The following is a 19330-nucleotide window of genomic DNA, read 5'->3' as shown; positions in this document are numbered from 1 at the left end:
ATTGCAAAACTCCTGGCAGTATATTGTAAGTCACTGAAAGTAAAACCTTCTCTTCAACATCTGGGTGCAAGCAGATCCTGATCAGTGGTCGGCTGATAACATCGTTAATTTGCTCTCCCACTCTTCACAAGATCAAACACATTTGTGATTTGTGAAATGAAAGCTGAACCTCTTTGAGACTCAACGCGTATCCAGTTCCTTCAAGAGCTGTGCTTTCATGTTCAGGATTAAAAATGTGGTCTGAAACCCAAGCAGAGTTCATAAAAGTCAGAACAGTCGAGACAAAAAGAATCAATAACCTTACATCGTCTGCTCTGTCAGAGTATAAGAATCTGTAGACCAAGGAAAACAAAATAAAATGCTTTGTTCCAATAACTACACCCTAAAACAACTGTTGGCTTCTGTAACCACCTATTTATTTAGTTTTGCCACAATAAATTAATTTTATGCACATTTTTTAAAAACAATTCAGTCGTCACATCATTTAATGAATGTGTAATATTTACGTAAAGGAAGCATCCTGTACCGATTAGAATACAGGGTGACAAAGTACCAGATTCTTGTTCGACAGTCATAAAGAAGATGTTCTTTGCATTCTTTTCAATTCAAGATTTGGTAAATTTTGGAGGGAAGGTGGAAACAGAATAGAGAATTTTAGTGTTTGTGACTGAACACCCAGAAGCTTATGAACATTACAGTTTCAATGACAGGGTCTCAAGCTTCAACTCAGTATCTCAGTCCTTCAGGCATTTAGTCGCGAGCTCTCAGCTCCCCGGGTGTACAGATCCAGCTATACCACTCACACCGGCAGGAAATGGGGAACACAGGCTGAAAGCACTTCAATGTCCATTTAGGGTTAACCCTTTGGATTCTACTTTGGTTTGCAGTCAAGGGGTAGGCTGTCCAGCAGGCACTTCAGCTGCTCCTCCCCCAGCTTGATCTTGTCTTCCAGCTCCCTCTGCTCAATGGTGAGGGCCGATTTCATTTTCACAAAATGTTCGTAGTCCTGGAGGAGCTCGTCGGTCAGGCAGCTGGACAGGATGTCAAACACCAGCCGCTCCCTCCTGTCCAAGTTCTCCTTCAGCTCTTTCGCGTCTTCGTGCTGCCTCGTGAGGAGTTTCTGCTTTTGAGTGAGGGTCCGCTGAGAAAGCCAAACACAAGGTAAATCAGTCTGAAGAAGGGTCTCAACCCGAAACGTCACCCATTCCTTCTCTCCAAAGATGCTGCCTGTCCCGCTGAGTTACTCCAGCTTTTTGTGCCTATCTTCGGTTTCAACAAGCATCTGCAGTTCCTTCTTACACCAGGTAAATCCCCTCCATCTGAACGCACTGCACAAACTCACCTGTCGTCTCAGGTTATAGTGAGATTCAAACCCTTTGAGTCATCAAATCAGCCACCCGTTTACACTAGAAATCTCATTGTTTTGTTGTGTCGAACACTTCCATCATCTCCCACCAGATTTCCCCCACTCATCTATGCACTGTTGGGCAATATACAGTGGCTGATTAATCTAACACGCTGCACGTCAGTGGGATGTGGGAAGAAAGTGGAGCACCTGGAGGAAACCCACGCAGTCAGAGGGAGAACGTGTAAACTCCACACAGCCAACATCAGAGGTCAGGATTAAACCTGGATCACTGACAGGGTTTCCAAGTGGCTCCACTAGCTGTCCACAGTGCCACCTATCTGCCTACATACATTCTGATTTTAATCAAAGGCCATTAGCAGAGCTGCCAAGTAGTACGGATTTTCCGTATTTTGTAAGAAAATGCGATAAGAATACAGATGTACGGATTTGCGTGTAAAATACGGATTTTTAAAAAATCGACCCGACTTCCTGTTTCATCTTGCTGCTTAAAACTGAGTTCCTCGTTCAAAATCCCACCTTATGCAATCTCTTTTGTCCTCCTTTTAGTTCTTTTGTCTATTCCACATACAAGGGGTAATTTACAGTGGCTAAACAACCCATCAGCATGCCGTTGCGGGAGGAAAGTGGAGCACGGGGGGGGAGGGACACGGCCCAAGTGTGTGCAAAGGCCACACAAACAGCAGCCACACATGTCATTAGAAACGGGAATAGTGCTGGAGGATTGGCGTATTGCGCATGTTGTTCCATTGTTTAAAAAGGGGTCTAAGAGTAAACCTAGCAATTATAGACCTGTTAGTTTGACGTCAGTGGTGGGCAAATTAATGGAAAGAATACTTAGAGATAATATATATAAGCATCTGGATAAACAGGGTCTGATTAGGAACAGTCAACATGGATTTGTGCCTGGAAGGTCATGTTTAACTAATCTTCTTGAATTTTTTGAAGATGTTACTCGGGAAATTGATGAGGGTAAAGCAGTGGATGTTGTGTATATGGACTTCAGTAAGGCCTTTGACAAGGTTCCTCATGGAAGGTTGGTTAAGAAGGTTCAATGGTTGGGTATTAATGGTGGAGTAGCAAGATGGATTCAACAGTGGCTGAATGGGAGATGCCAGAGAGTAATGGTGGATGGTTGTTTGTCAGGTTGGAGGTATCTGACGAGTGGGGTGAAATGTCATCTGTGTTGGGTCCACTGTTGTTTGTCATGTACATCAATGATCTGGATGATGGTGTGGTAAATTGGATTTTAGTAGTTGCAGATGATACTAAGATAGGTGGGTCAATGAGCATGAAGTAGACCATCAAAGTCTACAGAGAGATCTATGCCAGTTGGTCCCAAGTGGGCTGAAAGATGGCAGATGGAGTTTAATGCTGATAAGTGTGAAGGGTGTTTACATCTTGCAGGACAAATGAAAAAATCACGTACATGGTACAGGTAGGGATATTGAAGAATGTAGGTCAACCTCAGGGATCTTAAATAACTGAAATAACAGTTCCCAGAAAGGGAACATGGCTCATGTAGATAGGGTGGTAAAGAAAGCTGGACCATCTGGCCTTTATAAATCACTGCATCCATTGATGGTGCTTGCCAGAGTTGGCTCAGGTAATGTACAAATTGTACGGGGCATTGGTGAGGCCAATTCTGGAGTATGGTGTACAATTTTGGTCGCCTAATTATAGGAAGGATGTCAACAAAATGGCCAGCCGGCCAGAGGAGATTTACAAGAATGTTTGCCTGGGTTCAGCAACTAAGTTACAGAGAAAGGTCAAACAAGTTAGGGCTTTATTCTTTGGAGTCCTCCAGAAGGTCGCCCAGGGGGTTGTTTGATAGGTTTTTAAAATGATGAGAGGGATCTCCCGAGCCTCCCGCAGCAAAAGCTTTTGCCCACTGTCGTCAGGGAAGATTCGGGAACACAAAGGGGACAATGATTTGAGAATTAAGGGCTGAACAGACCCTAAACCAAAATCCTTGGTTACTCAGGAAAGAGGTATAGTGCAAATGAGCTTCCAGTGAAGGTGGTGCAGGCGGGCCCGTTTTTATCATCTGGTAAAAAATAAATTGGATGTTGGATGGTTTCTAAAGGGAATGGAGTACTTTGGTCTGAGCGCACTGGTATATGGGACTACTGGGAGATGATGTTCTGGTCACGGACTAGAAGAAACGAGATGGCCTGTTTCCCTGCTGTAATTGATTATATGGTTATATGGGTTAAGGGAGGTTGTATAAAAAATGGGTCTCTGAACCTGAGGTGGTGGCCACATACCTGCTGTGGCCTTCAGGCACACTTTGGCTAAAGGAACAATGGAGACAGAAGACATTGCAGATGCTGGAATCTTGAGCAAAGAAAATTTGTGGCAGAACTCAGTGGGTCAGGCAGCATTAGTGGAAGAAAATGGACAGGTGATGTTTCAGGTCGGTATCTGCCTTCAGGCTGATCAGTCTAAAGGAGGATCCTGACCTGAAATGTCACCTGTCCATTTACCTCCACAGTTACTGCCGGATCTGCTGAGTTCCTCCAGCACTTTGTTTTTAGCTGAATGAATAATGCTGACTGAAGTCAATGAGCAAAGTACCATTGGCGGTAAAAATATCTTTGCATCCTGTCCAAAGCAAGACCTGCTGAGCCTTTTGTTTAGGTGAGATTTGAAGGGTCTGTTTACTTGCCCAAATGACAAAATCACCAAGATTACAGTCCTGCATATTTAGATCTCCCTCAGCCTCAGCTGTTTTGAACTAAATTTGAATAAACCAACTGGACAGAATGGGAACATGGCTCCTGGATTATTAGTCAAAGCCCTGGACCATCAGCCCAGTACCACAAGCACTGCATCCAATCACATGGTGCTTGCCAGACTTGGCTCAGGTGTACAGAGATGTGCGGGGCAGAAGAACACAAAGCCACGTACCCGCTCGTCGGGAGAGGCGCTCTCCTCCAAGGTGTTGAGGGCGTTCTCCACCCTGGCCAGCCGGCCAGACAGCGACAACAATAGGTTGACCACCTTGTCCAGATCTCCGATGAACATTCTGAACTTGTCAAACTCGTTGGGCTTGCAGACCTTCTTCACCACGTCCTCCACCTCGTCGCCCAGCTGGTTGTTGCCCTGGATGTCGTCCTGCAGGCTCTCCCGTGCCTCCCGCAGCACCTGCAGCTTCTTGCTTATACTGTCGATCAGCTCTTGCTGCGGGAACACAAACAGGACCAAAGTATTAGAGACCTTGGGGCTGACAGACCCTAAACCAAAATCCTTATGGTTTACAGGGAAAGAGGCATACTGCAAATGGTTTGCCATCTATTATCAATGCATCGGGCCCAGTTTTATCATCTGGTTTAATGTATTTCATATCGGATGTTTCTAAACTAAACCAATACTTTAACCAACAGCCACCAACTGGGAATCCAGGTACTGCCAACTGAATTTCTGGTCAATTCAATAAGAAACCATTCATAGATACCTTCGGTTGTGATCTCAATATTTATATGGGCTGTGCAAGGGAGGTTCCATTAAAATTAGTGGACACATTGTAGTGGTGGCCATAGATGTGGCTGGTCAGTGACTATCTTTGGATCGTACTGGGCTACTGAATATGGGGGAGGGGATTGACACCATTTTTCATTTTAGAAAGGGAGCATTTTGTCACATCTAATCCGGCTCACAGGGCACTCCACAGGGCAATAACAAGAGACACTCTTCCCATTGGTGGTGGGGTCAAGAACGAGAGGGGATAAATTGGCAAAGGAATCAGCAAATACATGGACAATCTTTGTTTACATTCTGTCTGGTTATGGTCCCGAATGCATTACTTCCTTTGTTGTGTTCAAAAGAAGCTGGATAGGAAAGTCAGTAATTGTCAGGGTGGATGTGGATGGTGTAGAAGTGGTGTAGCTCTTGTATGGGGCAGCTATAAACGATGGGCTGAATAGCCTCTTCTTCCCGTTACCATTCTGTGATTCTTTACAAGCTGGATGCAGAAGCTTATGACTCTCCAGTTCGAGCCACTGAGCAGCTGGTTTGTTTCCTCAATAAAAGATCATATGTATAATGTAGAAGCAAGATGTGACCTTGTGTCTGTCTCACCATTCACTGAGATCACAGCTGATCGCAAACTGCAAAATAGACTTTAAACTTTAGATGCAGCGGGTAAACAGGGCCTGCGGCCCACCAAGTCCACGCCATCCACCATCATCCCACACACTAACACTATCCTACACACTAGGGACAATTTACAATTTTACAAAAGCAAATTAACCTATAAACTTGTATGTCTTTAAAGTGTGGGAGGAAACCAGAGCACCTGAAAAAAACCCCAGAGAACGTGCAAACTGTGTTTCTCTTTGTGTCTGTCTATCTTTGACTGGATTACCTTCTTTTCGGTGAGGTCATTGTTCAGCTCATCTTCAGAGTCCTCCACTTCCTCCATTTGCTGCTGCATGTCCTTCATCTTATTCAGCAACTCGGCCTTTGGGGCAGATGTGCTGTAGTATATTGAGCTCGTGGTTAGGGACACTCCAATGGGTATGGTCTCTTCCCTGGTGAAACATGGCCTAGAATTATTGCAGTACTCGAGCACCACAGGCAAACTAACTTAGCAATTAAATAAAGATACAAGGAACTGCAAATGCTGCTTTACAAAACAAACAAGACACAAAGTACTGGAGTAACTCAGCAGATCAGGCAACATCACTGGAGAACATGGATAGGCAAAGTTTGGGGTCAGGGCCCTGCTTCAGACTTCTTCGGGTCAGGCAGCATCTCTGGAGGCGCATTTCTGAAAGAAGGGCCACGACACGAAACGTCACCTATCCTTGTCATCCAGGGATACGGCCTGACCCACTGAGTTATTCCAGTACTCAAAATGACCTTGAGTCAACGGCAGAAGTCCTACAATATAAAATGCAGCCATTGTGTGCTGCTGGGCTTCTCCCCATCACTACTACCTGACAGAATCACTATCAGTCAAGGGTTAAGAGCTTTGTGGCCTACAGTGGGCCAGCACCCATTCATGTATAAGCTGGGAAAGTGTAAGATTGGTCAACATCAATGAGAGTTGAGACTGAGGCTAGTCCAAGCGTGCCACTCATCTTGAACAGCTGCTTCTCCACACATCAATCCACACCATCATAGATGAACATTATGACCAAGATTCTTGTTTCAGGAGTGGAGCCCAGTCCATCACGAGCATAACTCTCCCCACCATCAAACGTATCTACATGAGGTGCTGCCTCAAGAAACTGGCATCTATCATCAAGGATTCCCCTGCCCTCCCCACCATCCGCATACCCTCTTCTCACTGCGGGCAGAAGGTAAAAATACTTGACGTCCACACCACCAGGGCCAGGAACAGCTACTTTCCTACAACTATCAAGTTCTCGAAAATCCAAATCCTCTGCCACAGAAGGTAGTTGAGGCCAGTTCATTGGCTATATTTAAGAGGGAGTTAGATGTGGCCCTTGTGGCTAAAGGGATCAGGAGGTATGGAGAGAAGGCAGGTACGGGATACTGAGTTGGATGATCAGCCATGATCATATTGAATGGCGGTGTAGGCTCGAAGGGCCGAATGGCCTACTCCTGCACCTATATTCTATGTTTCTATCTTGGCAATGGAACAGTATTTATAACATTATAAATTCACCTGCCTCTGATTGTAAGGGACCTACACTTGTCTTCACCAATCTTTTCCTTTTTATACACCTAGAGAACCGTTTAGTCCATTTTTATATTCCCCGCAAGCTTTCTTTCATGCTCGCCCCCCCCCCCTTAATCAATCCCTTTGTCCTCCTCTGTTGTGTTCTAAATTTCTCCCAATCTTCCGGTTTGCTGCTTCCTCTGGCCAATTTATATGCCTATTCCTTGGATTTAACACTATCCTTGATTTCCCTCGTTAGCCATGGTTGAGAAGCTTTGCCAGACAGGGATAAACAATTTTTGGAATTCATCCATGCGGTCTTTAAACTTCAATGCTCCAGTGACCCAGGTTCAATCCTGGCCTCTGGTCTTGTCTGTGTGAAGGTTACACCTTCTCCCCGAGGCTTAAGTGAGTTTCCCCCAGACAATCCAGTTTCTTCCTGGCTTGCAAGTTGGTTAGCCGCCTCGCAGAAATAGCCACAGAGCAGGTAGGAGACAAAAAGTAGCGAGAGGGAAGAACGTTGATGTGCACGTGGGAGAGAATGTGGGAGAGAATTACGGAAAATCAGGAGAAGGGAAATAGAAATGATGGAATTATTCTGCTGGAAGGCGCGAGCAGGGACCTAAAGGTCTGAGCCGCCTCCTGTGTTATGATAAGTAAGCAATGTTAGTACTTGACCATCAACAGCAGCAAAGGTCTGACTGCACTTAGGCAGATCTCTAATGTTTTGAAGTTGGTCGAAGCACTGAGACCTAACATGCATTTATCTCCAAGCCTGCACATCATCATAGTAGGCACCCTCCCCCGTTGCAGCTCACCAGAGCCACAGGGGTAGCTGTTTAATTGCAGAGGGGTATTTGGTCTGTCTGAGTCGCCAACAAACTCCTGGAGTCTTGTGTCTATGTCAGTGTCGCAGGGCTGTTCAGTGGGAAACTGAAGGGAGCCGCAACAATACTTCTTTGAAACTCTCCTTGCCTGGACCTCTTCTGACACTGAGCTGGGTGGGGGGGCTGGTGTGGGTGGAAGGGCCTGGAAATATTTCCCTTTGTTTTAGCCTTTGTTTTCCGAGAATTATAACTACTCTTAATTCAAATTCACATTCCCTCATGCTCTGACTTCACTGCCCAACACCCGGACTTCCATCTGTATATATGTATATATGTATGTAGCGCCGCAAAATTGTGCACCTATGATTAAATTGTGCTAAATTGTGTGTATGCACTGAGTTTATGTATAGTGACAATAAAGGCATATCTATATCTAGCCTCTGATTAAATTGGGAGTTTATGTAAGGAGGAGGGGGATGGAGGGGGGGGGTAGAGGATGATTGGAGCCCAATTTGTATATTTCAAGACGTCCCTAACCCCAGTCTGGTACACGTATCCCTGGTATCTGAGGTCTGTCCTTAATTTTTTTTAAAACTATAGAATAGGATAAAAGACTACAATAGTAAACAAATAACTCCAGTTATTGTTGGAATGACAAGGTTGTGTCACGAGGTGTGGGAGGAGGCTCTGGAGCTCGTTGCTGTTCTGCCCATTTCTAGGGGACTAAAAGACACACCTCTCGTGGTCTTTTCCTGCTCTTTACCGTGAAACAGGCGATCTTACCTTTCCTCCGTGACCCTGGGCGAGTGCGGTCGAGGAAGCAGCTTCCTGCGTTGCTGGGCTTCTTCCATGAAGGTCTCATCTTTGGGGAATATCCCTTCCATCAGGTCCATGGTGGTCTTCATTTTAGAGTTAGGGTACAAAATGTCAGCCAGGGATCGGTCTTTGACGACAATCTCCCTCACCAGTTCTTCAGACTTGATGTCCTCCACGCTCTTCTCCCTGGAGTTTGGGCAATCAGACACAGAAGAGGCCTCCTCACCGGGCCCCGAGTCACCTGCCCCTGTGTGCTCACTGGCCCTCCAATCCACCTCAGCCGGCTGCTCCTGCTCCTGCCGGGAATACGCGGCAAAGAGGGAGTAAGGATGCTCGCGGCTCCCGAGGGCTTTGGGCTGCTCTTCTTTCTTGGGGTAGCCGACGAGGTCTAGGTTGTTCAGGAGGTTGTGTCGGCTCTCCTTCTCAGTCTGGCTTTCCGACCGCACTATCTTAATCGGCACCTTCTTGACCGTCTTGTTGTTTTCAGTCACTTTCTCGATCCTATCAAGGAGAAAAAGGAAAGCACCGCTGATCAGAAAGGAGGCAGAAGGGAGCACGTCAGAAAGAACAAGCTGTGAAAACCATCCAACTGGCTCCACTCCACAGCAAAATGCACAAACCCTTCTGATGCAGATCCACCTACAAACTGACTGGCCACTCAGGACACCTGGTTCCTTGCTGTGATTAGCTGCTAAACCCTAACCATTAACATTATGAATAACCATTGTGGGCAGAGTCCACAGATAAGATCCTTATCTGCTGAATGGTGAGCAGATAGAGTGGGATAAATGGAAATGTGAAGAATGCATAAAAGATAAAAGGGCAGCCCACCTTTTGGAGAGGTTACAGGAAGGTTGCTGATTTTAAAAGGACATTTTCCCCAAGGACAATGAACTAAAGGTGCTCATTTTATGGCCTAACTCGCCAAACTCCAGGAACACACTGGAGAACTCCGAGAAAATATGTTCACCGTGGGACTCCTCAAAGTCAAGAATATTTAATTGACATATAAATTGGGAATGGAACAATTACATTTGTATTTTTTAGCAGCTTTACAGACACAATCCGGGCCTCTGTGAACCTGCGAAATTCCAGACAACCCCATCGTCGTTATTAAAGAGGCTGTTGAATGCAAGTACCCTCTCCTCAGCTCAGGTAGAGTTCTTGCTATTGAGACTCAAGCCCTGAAACTTGCCATTTCACCGGAGGTAAGGACCTCAGCAGTGGCAGAGACTTGCACATGAGCACTGAACCTTGAGCAGAGAGCCCTCTCCATTACCACTGCCAATGTTTACCCCAAAACACCATTGGTGGAAAAAGCTGACCTGGTCATCTATTTTATGAACGTTGGCAGCAGCTTCCTGTGAGCAAACATGCTGCTGTATTTGGTATTTTGCAACAGCGACCACTCTATGACTTTATTGGCAGATCTTAGAGATGCTCTGAGATTGAAAACAAACTAGCCAGCCATGAGAGAGCAACTGTAGTTGGTCCTGTGCTCACAATACGCAATCTAATCTGCCCTGATATCCTCGCAGGTGGAGGGGTGCCAACACTTGCCTAGTTATTTTTTAGTTTAGTTTAGAGATACAGCGTGGAAACAGGACCTGGAACAGCATGGAAACAGTCTGTATAAAGTCTGTACAGGCAGCACCCGAGGTCAAGATCGAACCCAGGTACCTGCAAGGCAACAACGCTGCTGCTGTGTCACTGCTATCCTCTACTAAAGTATCAGATATAAAACTGATATGAACCAAAATTCGTTTAAGCCAAAGGGCTGAGAGTGAGGTGATAACTTATGTAGCCTGGAATAATTTTCTATATGCAGAAGCTCTGTGATGGCAAGTCCAGGGCTCATTGAAAAGCACCCTGGAGGAATTGTGCATGGCGTAGGAGCTCATCTGTTAAGACCTTTTAGATTTTTTAATTTACGTTAGCGACACAACGTAGAAACAGGTCCTGTTTCGCCCACTGAGTCCACACTGACCACAGACCACTCGTACACTAGTTCTGTGTTATCCTAGTTTTGCATCCAACACACTAGGGGCTTACAGAAGCCAATTAACTTACAAACCTGCACGTCTTTGGAATGTGGGAGAAAACCAGAGCACCCAGAGAGAACCCAGACGGGAGAATGTACAAACTCCGTACAGACAGCGCCTGTCAGGATCGTCTTTGAATGTTAAGGGAATTTTAGAAAACCAGAGTGCACCCAGAGAAAACCCAGAGGCAGAGAAAATGTACAAACTCAATGTTTCCCTGCACCTGGTTACACTAATACCTCATGAATTTGGCATCCTAGGGGGAAATTACAAAAACCACCCATTGCATCTCCCTCATGAGGGCCGGTCAACCTCTTAAAACATGTCCACAAAATGCCATCCTCAAGCATCAAAAGTATTTCACAAGTTTCCCACATTCCAATTCCCCCTAAATCATCTACAAAGGAGCATGACCCTCTCAACACCAAAATATCCTAAAGTATTTCACAAGATTGTTCCCCAATCTAAAAGGAGCAGAGAACCAGAGAGCGCCTTTAACCATCTCTGAGATGGACCCAAGCAAGGTTCTCTGGACTGTACCTTCCGGTTTCTGTGCTGTATGGGGAGGGCAGTGGGTGTACAGGAAAGCCACCCATCTACCCCCCCCCCCCCCCCCCTACTCCCACATCACAGTATCCAAGTCCTTCCATGTGTAGGAAAGAATTGCTGGTTTATACCGAAGCTAGACACAAAATGGAGGAGTAACTCAGCGGGTCAGGCAGCATCACTAGAGAAAAATAAGTGACGTTTCAAGTCGGAACCCTTCAGTCTGAAGGATTCCAACCTGTCACCTATTCCTTTTCTCCAGAGAGGCTGCCTGACTCACTGAGTTAAACTCTCGCACTTTGTGTCTATTCAAGTCCTTCCATCGTGGAAACGGATCACCACAGCGTCGCAGCTGTGGAAGTCGTGGACCCACCAAGCAAGGACATTCAATATAAGGACAGCAGCAGCTCATGAAGGTGCCAGCAATGGATGTCAGCACTGACCCCTGATGAATTCTATCCAAGTGGTTAATGAACAGTCACCTGGTCAGGCCGTCGTCCTCCAGAGTTACTGGTGGTTTATCGGTCAGTCTCTGCGGTGCAAACTGCGGAGAGGGAGAGCGAGGTGTATCCAGCACTGGCCTGTGCGGACAGTGAAATGCAGAGGTTTCAGCGCTGTCCACTTTGCCCTGTGCGATCTCAGAGCGGCTGGAGTACTCAGCCAGCCCAGTCCCCGACCCGTCGCTCCCACCGCTGGTCACACAGCCTGGCACCAGGCCGGTGCAGTCGGCTGAGGCCTGGGCCGCTCCCTCCCACGTCTGGTCGGGCAGAATCATCGTTGGCTGGGGCGTTGCGGCTCCCCCCGAAGGCGGGAGGTCCTGCTGCCGGCACTTGTCCGCTCTCGTCTGTGCCCCTCGCTTCCTGTTGGCCGGCGGCGGGTCCTCCGGATCCTCGGCTGCTGACCAGTTCTTGCTCAGGTCCCGGCCTCTGGGGCAGGACTCCGGACTGTCTGCCTCAGCCTGCCTTCCCCCTTGGACCTCGGTCTCCTCGGGATAGTGGTGCCTGCTTAGCATGCCGACTGGATGGCCATGTCTTTCCTGAGGCAGATGCTCACTGCTCTGGGCATTCCTCTCCGACCAAGCCTCCTCACACGTTGTCTCCAACTGGAAATGCCGTCCCTCCGAGTTATTCTCCAAGCTCGCAGAATCCAGGTGCCTGACAACCAAAAACAGATCATTAAAATTAATTAAAGTTTCGCACTGAAGATTATCTACTGAATCTTGGGAGTGCAGAAGGAGGCCGTTTGGCCCATCGCATCCATGACGGCTCTTTAGTAAAGCCAAACAAATGTCTCCACTGTCACATGCTCATTACAGATGGAGTTTGGGTGCAGGACATGTCTTGAATGGTTCAAACAGTGGAACATATCAAAGGGTTTAGCACCATTCCATATTGATCATACATGGCTAACGTAAGGATCACAGTTATCTTCTGTAAGCATCGCTGCATCTTCAATACAGATAATGCAATAATCTTTCTACACATTGATCATGAAAATGGCATTGAAACAATCTTCAATGGTTTTGTCACTCACAATACGGTCTCATCTACTGAAGAAAAAGCGAACACACTCTGAGTGACAGCTTTGCAGTACACCTCCAAGTCTGGTGGCACCTGCGGGGGGAAGGAGCAGAGCTGGAGATTTGGGTCAAGTGACTTGCCTGATGACAGGGTCAAAGATTTGTCAGAGATGTTGGAACACAGACCCAAGGCACCACCATCACCTGGGTTTGGAAACACTTAGGCAGAACCCAGCTTGTGTCTCAGGGATATCATTCCAATCCTGATGGTTGGTGCATTCATAGAGTCATTCAGCACAGAAACAGGCCCTTCAGCCCAACTCGTCCAGGCGATGAACATGCCCCATCCAGGCTAGCCCATTTGCCTGCATTTGGCCCATATCCCTCTAAATCTTTCAATGTATCTGTCCAGATGTCTTTCAAATGAATAAGTAATACAGAGAGCAAAGTTTAGAGGCAAATGGCCCAAACTCGGGCAAATGACACTAACTTAGATGGGGCATCTAGGTAAGCGTGGATGAGTTAAGCCACGGCCTGTTTTTGTGTTGTATAACTATGATTGCACCAGCAGTCAGGCCTGGAACACTGTCCCTGAAACACAAGCTGGAATCTGCACTGCAAGCTCACTAGGCCGTTTCCAAAACCAGGTGGGTTAGTGCCACAGGTCTGTGTGCCAAAATCTACAACAGGGCCTGCAATCCTGTCTTCACACACATCTCATGTACCGTGAGATGGAAAGGAAGAATGAAGGTAGATTTCTGCAGCATTTCACACAGCCTCAATACAGCACTTTACAGCCAACACGTGCACATATAGTTTAGTCCCCATGAAGGAAATATGGGCAGCAATTTACAGAGTGAAAGAGTACACAGCATAGAAATAGGTTATCTTGTTCTTGCCAACCAAGTTGGCATTCTGGGCAGTTCTGGGCAAATCCCCTTTGCTTGTATTTGTCCCATGTCCCTCTAAATCCTTCCTATTCACTTATCTGTCCAAAAGTCAATTAAATGTCTTTATTGTACCTGTTTCTATAGTTTACTTTGGCAACTTGTTTTAGATATGGATTTCCCTCTGAATGAAAAACGTTACCTCTGAGGTCCCACTTAAATCTCTCGCCTCTAGTTTTGGAATTATCTGCTCAGGGGTAAGCATTTTATCCATGTCCCTCATCATCCTGTACACCTCAATAAGGTCACCCTTCAGCCTCCTGCATGCCAAAGATAGAAAAAAATGCATGCACAGCAAGCTGCCACAAACAGCAATAACCAAATATACTTCAGTAATTGAAAGGCATGGGTTGTTGACCAGAAACGTTAGCACTGTTTCTCTAGTCACAAACTCTGCCTGACCTATGGGTATTTTCAGCACTTTGTGTTTTTATTTTGTATACAAGAGAAGCAGTTAAAAAAAATGTTTTTATGGCAGAGGTAAGTAGACATTTGATAAGCAATGGGGGGGGGGGGGGGGGGGGTGAAAGGTTACCAGGGGAAGGCGAAGCATGGGAGTTGAATCTATAGACAGAAGATCCGCAATCTGTTAGCAGAGTCCAACTCCTACTCTGAATCTGTGCGTTTGTATTTCAGTTGCAATAATTACCCTGTTCTCCACTAAATAATGCACCGGCATATCTTTGAACATAGAAATAGCAGTAGGCCATACCTATCTTCAATAATATTATGTCTGACCTGATCTTGGCCTCGACTCCATTTCCTTCCTGTTCTCATAACCCTCGATTCCCCTCAGGGGTAAAACTGACTTAACCCTGAGGAGGATTCCAAAGAGTCACAACCCTTGACAGATGAGAAACTTCTCCAGCACTTCTCAGATGAGTGAGCCCTTATTCTGATGCATTTGACTGAGAGAATCGCCGCCTCAGCATCTACCGGCCATGTTCAGTGAGATCTATTGAGCACAGATCCAGCCCACTTGTCCCAGGAGTCAATCCAGTGAACTTTGCTCACTAACCCCACGTACATCCACCCTTCCAAAAGAGACGACCAAAACTGGACATTGTACTCTTACCAAACCTTGTGCAATTGCACAAGAACACAAGCAAATAGGACCAGGATTAGTCCACCGGGCCCCTCAACTTTGCCCCACCGATGATCATGACCAGTCTATGCTGGCCTCAACGGCCTTTCTGGGCCAGATGGTCAGAACCCTCAATTCTTCAAATATATATTTTTTCCAAATATTTCCACCTAAATGTGCCTAAAATCCAGACTCCACCACCCTCAGGTGCAGAGAATCCCGTGACTGTATCCTCCAAGAGGAGACATGTTTATGCACCACAGTACACCTCTGCTGCAAGAAAGACTTTAATTGTTCTGTTTTGGGACATATGACAATAAAACACTCTTGTAAATGACCGGCCTCTTAATTTGTTGTTCATTACGCTCCCTCCTGTGGAAACAATATGCATCAAGATACCTCTACATCAGTGCTCAATTTTACAAACAACTGGGCTGTCTGTCCTTTGGTGTAGTTGCGAGTTGTAACTGCATGCCTTCTCCTGGCCATTAACTGACATAAGCAAAGGATGAAGTACAATGAGAAGTCTTTGTGCTCCACATTCCTCATCTATTCAAAACCTACTCAGCTTGCCTGAGCCAAGACTACATCAGCTGCTTTGTTCACACCCACCCATGCCTGCAAGGTTAACTGAACTCTGCAGAGTTGCCCTGAGCCTGTTTTTTTGACAGCAGGAGAGACTCAGCTCATGGGTGTCAGTGTACAGGCACTGGTAAGTCGATGAGAAGAATCAGACTTGACTTAAAAGCTGATGGATTTGCTGAGTGCACCTGAGAGAACTTGCTTTAAATACATCGACTGGAGAACAAGGTGGATCGGGGCACCTATTGATCTCCACTGCTCTTCCCTGAATAGTGCATGCAATCCTTTACATCCACCCCAGCAGGCAACAGGGGATCTCGCCCGAAAAACAGCTCTTCCCAGAAGAGTCTGAAGAAGAGTCCCAACCCAAAATGTAACCTATCCATGATCTCCAGAGATGCTGCCTGACCTGCTGAGTAACTCCAGCACTTTTTGTCCTTTTGAGTATCAACCAGCATTTGCAATTCTTTGTTTCGATATCCTTCAGCCCTTGTTGAGCGGAATGGAGCGACGGCTGTAATGGGCTACAGCTAGGACTGTAAAATGGCGCCTCTTGCATATGGACTCATTCTGTACTGACTGTGGGATTGTGCTTATGTATGGTGATAGTTGCTAATCTATATGCAAAAAAACTTTTTCACTGTACCTTGGTACACATGATAATAAAGAAACCATTGAACCACTGAACTACACTCAAGTCACTTACTGTCTTATAGTTGATGGGAGAGCTGTCTGGGGAAAGGGGTGGGCGAGTGATGGAGGTTATGCTGATAACGCTGCAGTGTCCATTGCCTGCACTAGTGAGGTGTTCAGACTTGTAAACACCCAGTGGCCATTCTGATCTGACTAGTAACACATCACAGACAATAAACAAAAGCTGAAAAATGTATCTTCCCACTGCCTCTAATGAGGCTGAACATTTTGCTGTTGGGAAAGTTTTGATGTTGTGTTACCGTTTTGTTTTCTGTGCAGCATTGAATAAGTTCCCTTGAACTAATCTTTTCCACACGACTCTGGGGTGAGGCGGAGGACTCATTAGATTTTCTCTGCATGCTCCAAATGAGGTTTAGATACATGGCGTCCACTAAACTGGTCAAAGCACTGGGGAACTCCAGAACGCAGAGCACAGAGAGTAACAACAATTCTGTCAGGTGTCACATGGCGCATGCAAATGGAGTTAAGAGGGGACTGAGCCCAGCATTCTGACTGAGACAGGGCTGCATTCAATCTCATGCAACATGCTGTGCACATCTTACAATTCAGAAGGAGAAGAGAGAGAAAGGATACTTCCAAGAGCCAGTCGCACCCAATGGAAAGGACCTGTGAAGTGTGAAATAACCAGAAAGAGTGAGGTTCATTTACAAAGCTATCAGGTTTCCAAGCTTTTCAACAAGCCTGTGCCTCTTCAAAAAAAAAAAATTACAACAACAAACACAACCAGCTAAACCTGGTCAGAGAAATGAATAGAGAAGGATGTGGATTTATAAAGCATCTTTAACAACCTCAGCAAGTCCTGTAGTGGTTTTCCATCACTTCCATCAGAAACATAGTTGGTAATTCAGATATAGGCCGTGGACCAGGGACTATCCTTTGAGGTTAACCAACTTGAAAAATTGAGGGATGCATATTGACCAGTCACCTGGAGGAACCACTCTGCTTTTCAAATCCTGGCCATGGGATTTGCTGAAGGACCAGAGAAGCCCTTGATTTAATATTGCGTCCAAATGTCAGCGTCTGCAACAGTGCAAAAGGGGGAGCCACAGTGGCGTAGTGGTAGAGTTGCTGCTTACAGAGCCAGGCTGCCTTACAGAGCCAGACACCCAGGTTCAAACCTGACTACACAGTTTGTACGTTCTTCCCATGACCACGTGGGTTTTCTCCAGGTGCTCCAGTTTCCTCCCACACTCCAAAGACATACAGGTTTGTAAGTTACTTGGCTTCTGTAAATTGTCAATTGCCCCTAGTGTGCAGGATAGTGCTAGTGTACGTGCTGATCACTAGTTGGCACGTACTTGGTGGGCCGAAGGGCTTGCTTCCACGCTGTAAATCTAAAATCAAAGGAACCTGCCGAGATTATGTGCTGAAGTCTCTGGATGAAGGCTTGAGTATTCGGCCCCAGGGCTGGGAGTGCTATCATGCTATCACTGGGTTGAAGCCGATGACAAACACAAGTAACCTAACCGGTCATAGACATATGAGACAGAAAGTGGCCATTCAGTCGGTGGAGAATGAGTTGCCTTCCTGATCCCACCTTCAAGCACTTGGTTAGTGCACCACTCTTCACATTCACCGATGCTGTTAAATGTGATGAGACTTTCTGTTTGTACCGCCTGTTTGTAAAGTGTTCCAGATTCCCATCACCATTAAAGTGAAGAAACACTTCTTCTTCCCTCTAACCATTCACTTTCAGCATATCCCAAAGTCCCTATTGCCTCTTAGGTCCCCTATGATTTTATGCATCTCAGGCAAGTCTTCATTCAGATTTCTCTGCCCCAAAGGAAACCACCTCTTCTATCTTTCCTCATAGCTACAGTTTTCCAGTGTTGGCAACATCTTCATGAATCCCTTTGGAACTCTCTCCAATCCAATCACATTTTCCCAGCAACGTGGTGACAGGTAAAAGGTTAAAACCCTGCAGGAGTCCTGATACAGGGTTTCGATTGGAAATGTCAACCATTATTTCCCCTCGCCTGGGTTGCTGCTCAACCTACTGAGTTCCACCAGCAATTTGGTTTTTGCTCTTTGACCATCTTGTTAACCCATCCTGCTGTCTTTGAGGATCGACAGACGTACACGCCAAAGTTAATAATCCTATCCTTGTTCCTATGTACTCTCCCATTGATTGCCATTCCCTACCTGAGTACACTTCCCCATATCCTTTACTTTACCCTTTCCTGTCCATCTGACTAGACCAACAGCATCATCCTCGTGTGTCATCATTGTCTTGCCCAACATGTTTATTTAGAGAACATGCCGTCTATTTGTTGCACTGGTCTTCTACATCTCAGGCCAAATGCAATGCCCATATCTGGTGGTGAACCAGATGCCAGGCAGAACCAATAACTCTGATGGCCAGGCATTTTCCCAGCAACTTCCCAGTTACTGGTCATCCGACAAGCACATTGCCAAGATATTCACCATCCTAGGCCAACAAGAAACCAAGCGCTCTTCTGTTTGCCAATTGGATTAAGATTGGCAGTCAGTCAAACATCTTTTCCTCCTTTAATTGAACATTTTGGCTGAGGTTGCTCACCGCAACATCCAGGAGACTAATCTCTAATTCCTGCTGACTCTACAGGATCGAGGGGAGGGGAGATCACTCAGTATTTCCCCACAGGCTTTCCCAGCAATAAAGCCTGATAACTCTCGGTCTGGAAAGATCAGCCCAGTGTCCCATCATTTGCACCACCAACCCTTTGCGGGTGAACTGCCCTACTCTCCCCTCTCTCCTCCTCATCCCCCCCACCCTGGATCTGGAAAGTAACCAGAGAGTAGGAAGGTAGACAAGCTTTGTTTGAGATAGTCAACTTTTCTCTAATTTTAAACACATTTACATTTTAGAGACACAATGTACAGATGATATTTGCCACATGAACACCATGCAAAAGATATTTCCATATTTCCCAATTTTGTTTTACAGAGAAAAAAGGAAACCTGAATGTTGTTACGCCTGCAAGATATCCAGAGCTTTTACAGAGCCATTCAGCACAGAAACAGGCTCTTTGGCCCACCTAGTCCACGCTGACTCATTTACATGAATGCCAATTTATTTTCTCCACATTCCCATCCTCCCACTCCTCACCTGATCCCACCACTAACTTACACTCGAGGCAATATACAGTCGCCAATTAACCTACCAGCCCGCACAGCTTTGCGAATGGTGGCAAGCATGCAGAGTGCCCAAAGCATCATATGTTTTTGGAGCAGAATTAGGCCATTCAGCCCATCAAGTTTACGCTGCCATTCAATCTT

The 19330-nt window shown here is 46.1% G+C and overlaps 1 protein-coding gene across 4 annotated transcripts in view; it reads right to left on the bottom strand.

Annotated features, from left to right (window-relative positions):
- Nucleotides 1-394: 394 nt before the first annotated feature.
- The window catches only part of LOC129702851 (protein Shroom2-like), a 133500-nt gene continuing 114564 nt past the window's right edge, over nucleotides 395-19330 (bottom strand). For all 4 annotated transcript variants that reach the window (XM_055644885.1, XM_055644882.1, XM_055644883.1 and 1 more), the window contains 5 exons: nucleotides 11709-12380; nucleotides 8606-9139; nucleotides 5733-5898; nucleotides 4277-4549; nucleotides 395-1141 (listed from right to left, as the gene is read on the bottom strand). In XM_055644885.1, coding sequence (XP_055500860.1) covers nucleotides 872-1141; nucleotides 4277-4549; nucleotides 5733-5898; nucleotides 8606-9139; nucleotides 11709-12380 — 1915 coding nt within the window. In that variant the 3' untranslated portion in view covers nucleotides 395-871. The remainder of the gene's footprint in view (nucleotides 1142-4276; nucleotides 4550-5732; nucleotides 5899-8605; nucleotides 9140-11708; nucleotides 12381-19330) is intronic.

The sequence above is a fragment of the Leucoraja erinacea genome, chromosome 13 (genome assembly GCF_028641065.1).
Source record: "Leucoraja erinacea ecotype New England chromosome 13, Leri_hhj_1, whole genome shotgun sequence".
Classification (NCBI taxonomy): Eukaryota; Metazoa; Chordata; class Chondrichthyes; order Rajiformes; family Rajidae; genus Leucoraja; species Leucoraja erinaceus.
Note: the sequence above shows the minus strand (reverse complement) of the source record. Positions and strands in the feature narration are given on the sequence as shown.